At 44.4% G+C, this 15,010-nt stretch overlaps 1 protein-coding gene across 2 annotated transcripts in view; it reads left to right on the forward strand.

Moving 5' to 3' along the window:
• MXRA8 (matrix remodeling associated 8) overlaps positions 1–15,010 on the forward strand; it is a 40,226-nt gene that overhangs the window by 18,790 nt on the left and 6,426 nt on the right. The window contains exons 1-5 of one of the 2 annotated variants that reach the window (XM_010311430.2): positions 2,502–2,785; positions 9,364–9,384; positions 9,807–10,115; positions 10,691–10,792; positions 12,065–12,523. In XM_010311430.2, the coding sequence (XP_010309732.2) occupies positions 2,737–2,785; positions 9,364–9,384; positions 9,807–10,115; positions 10,691–10,792; positions 12,065–12,523 (940 nt within the window). In that variant the 5' untranslated portion in view covers positions 2,502–2,736. Of the gene's footprint in view, positions 1–2,501; positions 2,786–9,363; positions 9,385–9,806; positions 10,116–10,690; positions 10,793–12,064; positions 12,524–15,010 lie in introns of those variants that run through there. The other variant, XM_075772947.1, reaches the window with a different exon arrangement.

A 15,010-nucleotide genomic window follows, 5' to 3' on the forward strand; every position in this document is an offset into this window, starting at 1 on the left:
GCCTCCTGTGTCCCTTTTCTCCTCTCATTGTGCACCCCAGAGAAGCTGTTGTTCTTTCCTTCCAGCGAGTGGTTTTCTTTAGGAGACTTCAGTGGCTTCAGCCTGAAGTTGGCTTCTTTCAGTCAGGAAATAGCCAATTCATGACAGCAGCAACCACAGCATTCTGCATCCATCCCAGAAGTCATGCAAGAAGCAGCAAGAAACAGCCAGTAACCTCTGCAGTGCCAAAGCTAGGAGGCAGAAAGGTGGAAAAGCAACCTGGAATTGCAGCCCGGAAGGTGGTTGAGAGAAACCAAGGGAAGGAGTGGGTGCTGTGTTTGCTGTCTGCGCAATGGGAACAGCTTCTTGCCTCCCAGCCAGACATTTTCCAGACTCTGCTCTGATGACGCAGCTGAACAAAAGGCTGTCAGATTTGAGCCTTTCATCTGCTCCCTGGCCTGACAGAGGCAACAGGACTTCCACTAGATTTCTGGCTCAGCAACAGGCACCTCGGCTGCTGTAGATCAGTATTGTCGTTGTCGTGATGCCTGAGAATCTGGCAGCAGGTTTTCAGTTTAGGGACGTGGCATAGTAGGAGCCTTTGCTGCATGCAGGTGGTTGTGGAACTGGATTAATGCAAATATCTGAGGCTTGCAAAGACAAGCCTACATTTTTGTGTTAGGGTTACAATGGGAGTGGACGTGTGAACGTATAGGCTATTGACATAGCTCAGCTGATGAGTGTGGGAACTTGAACTGTGAGTGACTGTATGTGTCTAATTACCCACAAACTTCCCCACTTAGTATAAATGACAGTTAAAGTTTGCAGTGAAATTTTATGGGGTTCTTATCTGAAGATTATTTCAGAACTTTTCACTGGAAACAAGCCAGCAGTTATCTGGATCTGTTTTGGACAGTGTGAAGACCTGCTGGAGTTAACAGGCTTTTTTCATGGTCAAATTACTTAATAATGATAACAACTCAAGTTTCTTGGAATTTCTTTAGAAGTGTCTGGTTCTGTCTGCTGCTGGAGATAGGATCCTGGACTAGATGAAGTTCTGATCTGCTTTAGTTTGGATGTGTCCAAAGTTTCCCTCATTGCAAAGTATAACTATTTAGATGTTTGTTTAGGTTTTTGTTATAATGCCCTCCACTTTCCTGCAACACAGCTCCCTCTGGTTAGAGGAAATCTATCTTCTGGTACACTAGATGGTACAGAAAAATGTCAGAAGGAAAAATCCAAGTAGGGCCTGTTCTAAATGGTTCAGCCAGCAGCCTGATTAAGCTGTTCCCACTACCTGTGAAGACTGCTGCCCTCTTCAGGTTAGGCTGGTAAAGTTTCAACTGTTTAAACGATGGCATGAGGGCATGATTTCATTCCATGCTTGGTTAGCCCTGCTGTTTTAGGGAGTCTGTTCTCTCCGAACATCCTGCAGCATCTAAAGAAGTTATCCCGTAAACTGAAAAAATGATGACTGTCTCTGGTCTGCAGATGCAAACTAAGGCGATCTGAACTTTAACTGGTCTGTGAGTGTATACACATAAAGAGTGTATGTAGATTTTTCTTTTGTGAAGCAGTGTTTGGAGTTTAAGAATTTACTGCTTCTTTTTCTGCTGTTTGTCATTGATTGTTTTCAGTAACTGACTGTGTTAATACTCCTAATGTTGTGGACACTGTGAAATGGGTTATATAAACACAGTTAAATACTGCAGTACAGGCTTTAGGAGCTGGTTAATGTAATTTAACAGTCTTTCCCTTGAGCAAAGACTGATGAAAATTCGGTCATTGCTTGATGCTGTTGCTGTGTCTTGTTACTGCTGTCAGGGCTGGTATTATCTGATGAGTACACAAAGGACAAGAGCAGTGTATCAGGTCGTCTGTGGTTAAGGTTACTGCAACGTGTTGACTGTATGTCCTGGTGCCAGTTAAGCAACTACTAGCATAGTTCAGTTCCTGTATGAAGGGCTGAAAACAGAAGTTTTAAATCTGACCCAGGTTTCTGTGTTCTGGCCTCTGTGCTAGGGAAACCTGTTCCTGACATTGCAGTATTCTGGGGATTTTAGTTGCATTCTCGCTCTGTTGCCTTCACTGCCCTAAGTTCTCACATACTCAGTCTTTGTCATTATTATCCTTTTGCTAAGATAGCTGCTATTAAGCCCTTGCTTACAAATCACAGGACAGAGTAAATATTGTTTTCTAGGTTGTCTTCTGAGACTTGAGCTTGAAGTAAAACCATATGAGGAGACAAAGATCAAAAAACCACCGAAGGCAACAGAATAAATCCAGTCTCAAGCAGACAGCTGGATGAGTGTCAAACAAAGGAAGGAACAGCTGGATCAAGTAAAGCACAAGGAAAATTAGTTCCATCCCTAGGGGGAGGGAGAAAGATTGTTTCTAGAGCCCAGGGCTGTGTGGGACCAACTTTACCCAATAAAACTTTTACATCAAAGTCAGGGGCAGATCAGAAGGTCCCAGAGGGAGGGGAAAGAGAAGAGTGGGTGTTTGTTGTAATTGTGCAGAAAGCGTTAGGGAAAGGAAGGAGGTGGAGTGCGAGTGTAGGGGGAGAGCAGAGAGGGGAGGTGGGGAATTGGAAGTTTTAGGTGGAGTAATTCTGCAGAATATGAGCTGCTGTCCACAGTTTCTGGATGTAAATTGATGAGGTCATAGTGTTTTCCAGTTGAAAAAAAAAAAAGTAAAAAAAAAAAAAGTCTTCAACTTGTTTTTCAAGAGAGACGAAAACACGGAGAAGCTGAAGAAATGGAGCAACTAGCAAAACTCCTTCTGTGGCAGATTTTGCTTCAGCAAAGTAAGCTCCTAGCTGATCGGCATGATGTTACTTGTTTTTATTTCAACTGCAAGAGGACGGGGCTGGAGGTTAGCTAGACGATTGTGAACTGTTATCTCTGTAAGATTTTGTTCAGATTCCTAAGTTAGCTGTATTTTCATCTGTGAGGGGAGGGAATCATGGATTTCTCAGGCTTTCTGAGAGGAAAGGAGAGAGAATGGAGAAATGTTTGAGGTTGTTTAAGCAGTACTCCATTCAGCATGTTTGTGCAATCGATTTTTTCCTATCGGTTATCTTGATCAGCAAATTCAAAAAACAATAAGCTTTAATGTGAGTATAGTAAAGCTTGCATAGTTAGATTTACATGATCCAAGGTTATTTTATACCTTTGAAGAGGCAGAAACAGCTCTGTGTGTGTGTGTGCAGAATGGAGAAAAAATTAAAGTGGTTTGTTGGTTGTTTTGGTTTTTTTTTCCTGTCAGCATAAAGACAAAGACATAGGAATTCACTTTTGTGTAAGGTGCAAGAAAGGGGTGAGGACAAGTCTGAGCTTACAGTAACAGAATGGCTTGTACCTTTTCCTTATTTACAGAGTTTTCTGTAGGAGCTGAAAGGAGATTCAGGGTCCTGAGAGCCTGGCCCCAAGCTGAACAGAGAAACCCCAGTAAGGCTTGGATGGCAGGAGAAGATTTGAGGATTAATTGCAAAACTCCAGCAAATCCACACTTGCAACGCTTTGGACTCTAAGGCAGGCACCTATGAGCGAGGACCAATTACAGCTCTAAGAACAGTACGGAGAGGCTTCGTTCAGGGTGCTGACAGTAGGAAGTGCAGAGCACAAGCTTTTTGGGGACTGGTGACCCCCTTGCTCTTCACAACCCTGTAATGAAAGGCTGTGATATTAGCAACCTGAGTCTCTCAAAATTCATCAGTACGTAGATGGAGTAAGCTGAAGAGTTCTCATTCTGGTCCCTAATTAATCTAATTTCCATGTCACCACATCATCCCCAGTTTTACAATGCCTTGAGGCAAGATTTAGGAATTGGCAACATATGGGATCAGTCATAGGGACAGAAGGGTTAAAGTGGCTCAGAAATCTAGTGTATGTGGGTGGGTTAAACCTGGAGAAGGAGGAGAGGCCACATATTGTATTTCAGAAGCACCAACCGGTCCAGCTACTCCCCAGCGTGGCTTAGCATGTTGGTAGAGCTTGGGGAGCACCCAGGGCAGGAATGGCAGGTTGGGTTGCTACAGAGCAGTGGGGGAGCTGGGTAGACGCAACAGTATCCCACCTAAGGATGGATGATCTCTGACAGATTTTTTTTTTCAGGTGTGTTTTGGAGAGATAACTGCCCATATGCCAGGCAGCCCTGATGTTTGAGTCCTGCTATCCCCACACAAATCAGGTTATCACATAATGAGTGAAGACGGGAAGGGGAGCAGGGAGGAAGTCGGTGCCATTCCATATTTGCTGAGATGATCCCTTCTGGAGAGGAACCACACCCTCAAGTGTTAATGTCTTGCAGGGAGGAACAGCGCTCTGTTTGGAATGGCTCTACAAACTATTCTGTGGGCCTACAGCCAACATGAAGTACACAAAGCAGAGAAGGGTTTATAAAGCTGAGCTAGTATCTGAACTGTCTGTGAGAAAGTTAAGGCAAATCTGTGAGGGATCCTGATTGTGCAGTGGCCAAGATGGCAATTGGTTTCATGTACAGACAGAAGGCTATTTCCTCTCTGCCGAGGCAGCGCATTCTTGGTTTTTGCAGATTTATGGGCATGTTCCTACTTGCAGTGAGGTGTTGGAATTGTTGGGACTAGATGGGTGGTTAAGGGCTCTCCAGTCCTGATATCCTTTTTGAAAGGAGAAGACTGCTGTTGAGAAAGTTGTCCCAGGAAGCCTTTTAAAATAAACATAGAGACTTAGATAAAAGTCCAGTTCAAAACCTGGCTTGACCGTTAGTTGGCTTTGTAAGGGAAACCTTGTTTTACTGAAAAGCTTAGTCTTGCAGTCCTAGGCCAGTAGGGGCCAGTGGCGAATGGGAGATGTCTAGGTGGAACTCTATTGCTCACTATCTCCCTCCTTTGCCTCTTTGAGATGGGCCCAGACGTTGTTACTGGTCAGTGGGTTTAAAAAAATAGCTACTAGAGAGCTGAGCTCTTTTGTGTAGTTGTCACCTTGATGTTACTGCATCATAAGCCACTATGGCCTGTTAGACGCTGGGTCAGCTCCCTAAAGAGCCACTGCCATTCTCCAAAAGTATTTGGAAATAGCTTGGTAGCATAGGCTGCTGTTACTGCAGTAATTGTGTAACAGCTCTACAGAGACCATTAAACCCCCTGCATAGACAATGGAATTTATGGGAGAAATAAGGAATCTGACACATACAGATTTCGTGAAGAACATGTCCTTTGTCTAGGACTAGACCATCCTCTGTGCCCCTGATGTAAAGGTGATGTCACTTCCTTTTTCAAAAGAAAAAAAGAGGCTGAGACAGACCAAGAGATACTAGAGAAGGTGTGCAAAGGAATAATGAGCTGAGCTTACTCAGGCAAGCAGAGTGCCACCCTCACAGGCTGTTGTTTCGACCCACACAGCTGGGGGGTTATGACGCTCATTTCTCCGGTGAGGTCTTTACTGTCCACTGCTACAACCTGGACCTCAGTGATGCGTATTGCCTCGTAAGGCACCGTTCCAGGCAGCTTATCCTTGCTCTGCTGACATCAACGGCAAGGCTCTTCTTGAGTTCAGCAGAAGCACTGCAGGTAAAGCTGGTGTTGTTATGTCCTGTGGAGCATATGTGCCACTTGGCACTCAAACTACCACTTACGGTGTTTGCAGTTTCCTTTTCTGCTCTGGTAGTCTTTCATCCTCCAGTATGAGATGGGGGTTTAGTGGTTTCATTAGCATATGCATCTACCTGTGAAGCAGACCCTTTGCCAGCAGCTATCTCCAGGAGGACAGCAGTGGTGATATTGTTCAGGCAGAACTCAAGGGGCTGTTTTCTGTTTGAACTGTTCCAAGGACACTGCCTAGAGAGCTCCAAGTATGTAGGATGTCTTCAGAGCCTGAGGCTTTTACTTCTAGTTTGCCTACAGTTTTTGTGGCTTAATTCTTTACTTGAAAAGTGGATGGGATTCAAGAAGTAAGAGCTGGCTCTGCCTTTTACAAGAGATTAGGAAACACTTTAGCAGGCTGCTTTTCTCTTCCTATATTGTGGGACCAGCAGAATACCTCTGGATCCTGCTGAGATACATGCTGAGTCAATGCAGAACATGTAGGAGGACAGCATATAGATGTGTTTTAATTGGTTTTTTTGTGGGTGCATCACACAGAGAGGTCCAAGTGATTATCCATCACATGGAATTTGCAATTTTAAAATGAAACCTACAGTGAGTTCTTGTGACAGCTATTAAGGTATTGGTGGTTTTGAAGCTCCAGGTTCTGGAGTCCTGTGATTACAAAAGTCTGAGCTTTCACTAGGTGCATAAGTTTCATTAGGTGCCTTGATTTTACAGTTGCAGATTGGGAAGTGTGACTCACCAAAATAACTCCTTCCAGTTTACCCCAATCTTGTAGTTCATAAGCTGTCAACTTTGCTGGGTTATGGTTATATCTCTGCCTTTGTTCAGTAGCCACCGTGTTATACAAACAATAACTTTTAAAAGCATGGCTGGGAGACATGCCTTGTTTGCTCTGCTTGTCTCAAATAGCAGAGCTAGGTCTCATAGCAGAGGGAGGAGACTGGTAAGGGAAAAAGGCTTATTCCTTCTTTAACTACTGCTCCATGTCCAGGTTATTGAAGGTCAGTTGTTTTAAATTCCATTTTCTCCAGCCATACAAGAGATCAGAGACATTGCAGATTCCTTAGGTTTCTAAGTGATCTCATTTACAGCCATCTCAAATAAATTTGAATCTTAGCCATGACCTGATGTATGTGTGCAGATTTCCAGCATTGCTGGGAAATCAGAACAATCAGTTCTTCCTCCTTTGTCTCATGGAGTTCCAGTGTTTCTTGTAAAGACTTGTGCTTTCTTCCCCTTCTAGAACTTTGCTTATTGGCAGCTATGCCGCTGTCTTTTTGATATTCGCCCCTACCACTCTGAGACTATGAATGATAGATACCCTGGCATGCTTCAGAGCCAAAGCTTCTGTCCAGAATCTGTGTGTGCGTGAGTGTGCACAGACCAGCAGTGAAAAACTCTTTCTCTTCCCTGTCTTGTCTCTGTGCTGAACTCCAGCATAGTACTCAACCATCTTGGATGGGTTTTGTTCTAGTGCATAATGTCACTGTAACCCTGGGCTGTTCAGCTTTGTGTGGCAACATTCAACAAGTCAAAACAGCAGTGTGGTAAAATGCAGGCAAGGCATCAACAGACTCTTCTCTTTTCCCAGCAGCAAGCAACATCTCCTGGTCACTGAGGGGCAGACCTAGAAAGATCCTGGAGTGTAATCGTCAAGTAAGCAAGAGTGCTCCCGCTCTGCTTCTTAGGGAGCTGCTAGCAGAAGCTTTAACAGTGGAGGGAAACAGAAGCTGTTAAAACCCACAAGACATAAGCTTTTGTTATCTAAAAGCTGTTACATTACAGACAACCTCACCGCTTCCTTGTTTTCCAGAGAGTTGTGCTGGAATGTGCTGTATGTAGCTGCCTAACGGCTCCAGCAGCCTAGCCTGGCAAAAGGCCCCTGTGGGTGGGATAGAGTCAGGACCTGGGTGGTCCTCACCATGCCAGTAGGGCCAGCTAAAAGATACAAAACTAGGGGTTAGTGCTATTGTTAGTTTAGAGCTGGACAGGCTGCTGAGCAGAGCGTACTGGAAGGCTTAGGTGGATATTTTTGTCAGTTGTTAGATTTATGATGCTGCATTTGGGCTCAATGTTTTTTACATTAACTTGCAAGAGGAAAGGAGAAAAGTAAATGCATTCCTTTTCCTGAGCCAGGAGACCGTGTTTCTGTAGCACCAAATCAGTTTGCAAGAGACTCTGGAAGCACTGGCTGTGCAGTCAGCCAGCTCATAGACACCACTCCCTAGCACGCAAATCGCTGCTCCTGTTGTGATGCTGTGTTGTTCCCTCGCCACAGGGCAAACACCACAAATTCAGACACATAGGTGTTGCTTTGTCACACTGCTACAAGTGGATGCTGTTGTGCTGTCACAAGTGAGACTGATTTCTCCTGGAGAAATTTGATTTGGTGCTGTAGAAGAGCTTTGTATCATTCCTTTGTTCTAAGCTAAATCTAAGTCCTGGCTTCCGGAGACAGAGGCTGGCAGCTTATATTTTATCATCAGGCGTTCTGCAGCCTATTAGGAGAGACCATCAAATGATGAAATTATAATGTCTTGTGTATGATGTCTCTTTCTTATATCCAGAGCAGTACAGACTTTGTCCGAGATTTTTTTTTTCTTCGTGATGCTGAGATTATAAATGTAGAAAAAAACCCCGTACATTTGGAGTGTCTTTGAACTGGCAGTTCAACAGACAGTGCTGCTCATTTTTTTCTCTGGTGTCACTGCCCAGTGTTTTGTGATAGGAAAAGGAAAGGAAACGGAGTTTATTCTCAGCCCATGCACTGGGGGTGTGGTTAAAATAGCCCCAGTCTGGAGTTTATGCATTTCAAAAGAGCATAAATTAATTCCAGGGCTGAAAAAAAAATACAGTCTTTGTCTGGAGGACATTGTGCCTATGACATTAGCAGCACAAAACATCTAATGATCTTGCTGGAACCCACTTGGGCTTGACTGGTTAGAGAGATGAATGATGTCATTGTGTTGGGAATCTGAATCGTGCTCTGAAAACATGATGCAGGAGACCTCCTAGACCCCTCCTACACAAAAAGCAGGAGGGATTGGACCAGAGAAATGCAGAAACAAAGGCATCAGTTCATTTCTTGCAAAGTTCTTCCTGCATAGATTTGAGTCACATGCGTTGGAGAGAGTTGCAGTTCCATCCAGAGCATTACAGTGTTAACTTTACAGACTAGGAATGCGAGCGGGAGAGACTCTGGGGAGCATGCTCCAACGCGAGGATGCGTTTGCCCAGCAGAGTGCCGACAGCAGTGTGTGTCATGAGTGTGAAGCAAAACAGCCAAGTCACATCACTCCTCATTTGACAGGTAGATCCGCATCCTGCGGAGTTAAGAATTCCCTCAATGCGTTAATTCCACTATCAATTTTAGGAGTTTTATTTGGAGTCTTGGAGTTGAAAGTTATATTTTGGCCCTCAATCTAGTGCATCAGCAGTGTGGATCCACTTCCCTCTACTTGGGCAGCTCTGACCCCCAGCAAATGAGCTGGGCCCAGCTGCGTCTCCACTGTATGAAATTCAGTTGCAGGTTAAGCGTATCTCACATTGCTCTTAAGCTTAAGTTTGCTGGGTCGGGCACTGTCTCTTGCTTTAGGTTACAGTGTCTGGTTCAGCATGGAGCAACCAAGTTCAGAGCCTCTGGGCTCAACAACGATACACATGTTAACTAAGCATATTAACAGAGAAGGGAGGAATAGATGGAATAATAACAGAGGCAGTGACTGCTGACTATGGGTGTGTTTGTTTTTTCTTCCTTTTGTTGTCAGTAACATTATTTTTTTCTGTTTTGACAGGTTCTGTTTATTTATATTCAGGTGAGTGACATATTTGTAATCTGTCTGTTTTTGTTATCATGAGTAGAAATAAGAGGGACCCTGATTCCATGCAATGGGGGTTTCATCGCTAACTTCCATAGGCATGAACCATGCATTCCATGAACCAGTGTCTCTAAACTGTGATTAAACTGGGGGTTAGGAGAAGGAAGAGTAGGTAGGACAGTTCAGATCTGTTATCCTGATAACAGACATCATAGACATCGCTGAATAAAACCAGTGTTTTTATGTGGCTTTCTATTGTATTTCTCCATGAAAGCACTCTATGTTGGTCTTGAAAGTTAACTTTCTTTTGGGTGGAAGGTGTGCAGAGATTCTAGGACAGGTCTGAGTCCTACTCTTGCATCTTCTTCACATGTCATTAATCTGGTAACTGTTTTTTGTTCTTTGCTCCTGGCTCTCAGTACCAGCTGATGCCTCAAACCCAGACAGTGTTGTAGTGTCAGTGTTAAATATCAGTGCTGCATTGGGGTCACAGGCTGTCCTGCCCTGCAAGAGTTACCGCATGGTGTGGACCCAGGATCGTCTGAATGACCGCCAGCGTGTAGTCCACTGGGATGTGTACAGCACCTACTATGGAGATAACAAGATGGAGAGGCTATGTGACATGTACTCAGCTGGAGATCAGCGTGTATACAGTTCCTACAACCAAGGGAGGATATCCATGCCCCAGAATGCCTTTACGGATGGCAACTTCTCCTTGGTGATCAAAGGTAGTAAGCAGCATCCTTTCTCCCTATGCTATCTGCAGAATGGAGGATTCATTACTAAATTAACTTTGTGTTTTTCAGTGGAAATGAATATTTTACAGAGCATTTTCTATAAATAAATATCATTCTCGTGAGGTTAATGAGGTTCTCTGAAGTAGAGGCAATAGTGGTTTATTTCCTTTTGAAACAATCCCGTTTTAAAAGAGAATTGGTAACAACTCATTGCCTAAAAGTCACTTGGGCTTCTTGTGGACCTTTAACCGTAGTTCAGTTCCTGAACAATAAACCCAAGATTGTCATTCTTCTTATGCCTGCTCTTAGCTAAACTTAAATTGGCTTTCTGTTTCTATCTGTTAATATAAATCTGTTCCACAGAGGAGCAAATAAACTGAAAAAAATATTACACTAGGTGAGATGATTCTTCTCTGTTTAGCCCACCCTGGTGATAAGGGCGGGTTAGAACTAAGTTATATAAAGGCCTTCTTGCATCCATACATGCCTTTGGGAAACAGTATGAATGACAAAAGTAGTCATTGTCTCAGCATAAAACATTCAACTTTCCCTCTCTTCCCTGTTAGATGTTGCAGAGAGTGATGAAGGCACGTATTCTTGTAATCTTCACCATCACTACTGCCACTTATACGAAACTGTGAAAATCCAACTAGCTATCACCAAGAAAGGTAGGTGTGGCAGACAGCTTGATGTTCCTTCCTGCAAGGGACCTGGTCTGGCCGCTGGAGTCCAGTGGCCACCAGAACTGTGTTGAATTCACAGTGGGGTTTGCATGCTGATTCACGATAGGCCTTGTGTGCTTTCTGCTAGTGTGAGAGACGAGCAGCGTGGATGCAAGGTTTTGCCTTCTCAGCTGCAGGTTCAGGGTACAGATGCCACAAGAGGCTTGGAAAGCATTAGGAGGCAGTGGTACTCACTATGCCGTTTGCTGTCGGATTCCCCGAGTTTCAGAAATTTTATTCAACGTGTGTATGTATGAATCTCTTTCCTTTCTTGGCATGTGCCAAACAATGCATGGAGCCTGTTAAGTTAAATATTTACTTTAGGCAGCCCAATTAGCTAACTGTCCTGTTACTCCTCCAGCAGTAGAACATCCCTAGTAACATCCCTAGGTTAGCCGCAAAGATCTGCCTTGTACATTGGTTGGTGAGCTTAAACTACAGGCTTCTCAGTGTGAAAGCCTCCTCAAGTTACCACACCTTAACTCCAGCTCTAAAAGCAAACTTCTAAGGGCTGTTGGCAACTGCAGGGTGTGCCACCCATACCACACATGCATTACTACTGCGTCATTTAAATCCACCTTTGTACAAAGCACAAGTGAAGCTACTGGGGCTGATTGTGCTGGGAAGCTGTTGATGAGCGGGTGGGATAGTAGAGGAGTGCATCTCTTCTGCTACTGTTCTCACAGCTTCTATGCAGTAAAAACACCCAGGCAGGCCTGTGAGCCCCAATCTGCTCATCTGTGTTTTGATTCTTCTGCTGTTCCTTTTCAAGAACAAAATACAAAACAGTGCTTCTTGAACTCCTCCAGTAATTAGGGCATTTGTGGGTAGAAAAGCATTTCCTGCTTGGAGAATTGGGATACAGTATATTGACGATGAAATTTGTTGTTCTTGTTCCATTCTTAGTCTGTAGAGAGAATACACTTCCTGCTTTCTGAAGCAAGAGATTAACTCTCAGTTACAAGGAAAAGAAAGTTGTCTTGCTTAATGCACTGACCAAGAATGTAGAAGATAAAGGTGCATTTCTTCTGATCTGCTGAAGTAAATGTGAACAAGGCACACTACCGCTGTAGCACTTCAAGGTCTTTGGACGGGATGTGTTATAGGATTGCAGGGTCTGAGAGCAATTTTAGGTGTGCCTGGGTGTCCTTAAGCATAGGACAAGTATGTAAAGATCCATGTACCAAGGTTGCACAACTTGTATTGTTTCCTCCACAGCTGAGGATGCAAGCCAGTACTGGGATGGGGAAAAGCCTGTGATTGTTGCCCTAGAAGGCAGCACAGTGATGCTCCCCTGTGTGAACCATAACCACATCTGGACTGAACGGCACAGTGAAGAGGAACAACAAGTGGTCCACTGGGACAGGCAGCCCCCAGGGGTTCCTCACGACCGGGCTGACCGCCTCATTGATCTGTATGCCTCTGGCGAGCGCCGTTCTTACGGACCTCTCTTCATTCGTCAGAAGATGAACATCACTGACACAGCCTTTGCCCTGGGTGACTTTTCCCTGCGGATTTCAGAGCTGGAAAGTGCAGATGAAGGCACTTACTCCTGCCACCTGCACCATCATTACTGTGGCCTGCACGAGCGCAGGATCTACCAAGTCTTTGTGACGGAGCCAGTGAGAGAGAAGAAGGTGGTGAACCTCACAACTCACAACATTGCCCCAGCCATAGGTAAGTGGCCTCTTGAAGTGGTTCCCCTGATTGAGGAAGAGATAATATCTACAGTTACACCTCTGAGCTCTAAAGAGCTCAGTAAGCCATGGGACAGGAATATGGCACGTTACTCTCCATCATCACCTCAGGAGGTCTTTGCTCCAAATGCCAAAACGTCCTTGCCTTTTCTGTCCCTCCATGGTGGTCTGCAGGGATCACTTAGTGCCAGCAGGAGGGAGTGTGGTCAAAGCAAACCTCTGCCCTGCAGAAGTACCATAGACACCACTGACGTGAAGGTGCCACTTAAAGCAACACCAAGGTTTCCTCTATGAAGGTTTCTCACAGTTGAGCCAGGAGCTATTCCTGCCCTTAGAATTAGAAGAGTAGATGAGGTTTTGCCTCCCTCGCTACCAGTATGTGGCTCTAGTGAATGGGCTTGGTTGTTTCTGAGCTATTTCCATTACGTTGGTATACCTGGAGCCGCATGCTCAGCGATACTGGTGAGAATCCTGTAGAGCTGCTTTAACACCGTGCTGCTCCAAAAGTGGAGTGTCCCACCCATCAGGGTTCATTACCCTGCTTGCAGTGCTGTAGTGGCATCATGTCCAGCTTCTGTTTTCTTTGCTCCAGGGCAATTCTTCAGCTTGTTCTGTTCTGCAGTGCTGACATGCCCTAAGGCAAACAAGCTGTTTTTCTAACAGGCTCCCTTTCCTGATTGCTTTTATGGAACAGGAGAAGGTGTGGGGCACTGATCGATTTTGCTCTGCCTCTGCTTTTACAGCATGCCACTATTCTTACTGCTGTAGATCATAAGTGTTAGTCTCTCCTTTGCATGGGGGTTTAGGCTGTGCAAGGTGCCAGACTGTTCAGAAGCAAGCACCAGGAATTTTCCTCCACCCTTCAGCTCTTTTTTTTTTTTTTGTCTTAAACCAATTTTCACATTTTCCACTGCAGTGAGCTATCATCTGACAGCTTGTCCAAACTCAAAACCATCATGCTTAGTTCAGGCAGAAAAATAAAATGAAAATCCCAAGTTTAATATTTTTTTAAGTCTTTTGGGTATAGTTCCTTATTAACATTTTAAAATATTCATTGTAGTTTAATATTTATTGGCTGCTTAATACAGAATTTTGACACGCTTCATACATTTTTAAATAGGTCTATTCTTCTCCAGCAATTGGCTTTTTCAAGTCACAGAAACCTAAACCTCCCCCGTGGGACTAAGGTTGTTGTCCAGAAAACCCAGGCACTGCTAAAGAGAGGTGGCTGTTGGGGCTGAGCTGACATGGAGGCCAGGACATAAAATATCAGTCTCCCTGCCTGCGGCCCTTTTGCTGCCCTTGAGCCCTGTCCAGATCATGCTGTGCAGGTGGAAACAAGATCTTCTTTTCACAGTTGCCCACCCAGGAATTTATTCCTTTCTTTCCTGGATGTTGTCCTGGTTGTTGCTGAATGGTTACCTACCTGCTCAGAAGTTAGACAGAACCTACAAGTAATTTAACCTCCCAGGGATGTCTTAGTTTGGCAGTGGTGCCCTCAGTGCTGGAGGAACTCACCTTCCTGAGAAAAGTCACTTCCACTGTCAAAAAGAACAGCCTTATAAGAGCTTTGTCCCCTACGCTCAACTGGTCTCAGAGCACCACACACAAAAATGTGCTGAGTCAATGGGAATGTGAAAGAAGCCGAAACATCCAGAGTGCCTTTTGCAAACCCACTGCTGATGAGGAGCCTGCTGGGACGTGCCCTGTTTGTGTATAGCAGGAACGGCTGAGATATTGCCCGACTCCATGAAAAACTGTATAGAACTCTTCTGGGGATGTAACATAAAGCCAAAATGAAACATCAGGAGATAACAAAAGCAAAGCAATGAGGTTTTTTCAGCAAACGGCTATAGTTTCTGGCATAACTCCAAGGCCCGGAGCCATTTCCAGACAGGAAACTTCATCCTGTTTTGAATATAAGCATGAGCTCAATTCTGCTCTCAGTTTCAGCAATATAAATGCAGTGTATGTGTACTAATTCTGTGCATTTTTACTCTGCGTTTGCTTTGGAGTAAGTGATTGAAGAATGGCATCTGTTGTGTCTAATGTTTATTGCTAAACTATGCTCAGTCCTTTGCCAGCCTGGAAAAGAAAATGGGCCACATACCCAGCATTTGTGAGCTCTCTTGGTAGAGAGCTCTCCATTTTTCCCAGCAGAAAAATCTGACCCTTGATGTTTTGGTAAAGTAACGTAAAGGCATGACTGTTTTAACGTTTCCCTCCCCGCCCCCCTGAACATTAAAACTTATTTTCCAGTAGTTGAACCAGATCACGTGAGTGATTGGAGGCAGACGAGCACACCATGTTGAGACGTACTGAAAGATCAGATCTTGGTTACAGAATAAACCTTCATCACCTCAGCTTAAATTCTGATGTAACACTAGGAGGAGAGTCTGTATTACCTTGGTGATCGTATTTTAGGTGCTGCCATTCGTCTACTGGGTGTGATTGAATCAACCATTAC

Source organism: Balearica regulorum, chromosome 21, assembly GCF_011004875.1.
Source record: "Balearica regulorum gibbericeps isolate bBalReg1 chromosome 21, bBalReg1.pri, whole genome shotgun sequence".
Taxonomy (NCBI): domain Eukaryota; kingdom Metazoa; phylum Chordata; class Aves; order Gruiformes; family Gruidae; genus Balearica; species Balearica regulorum.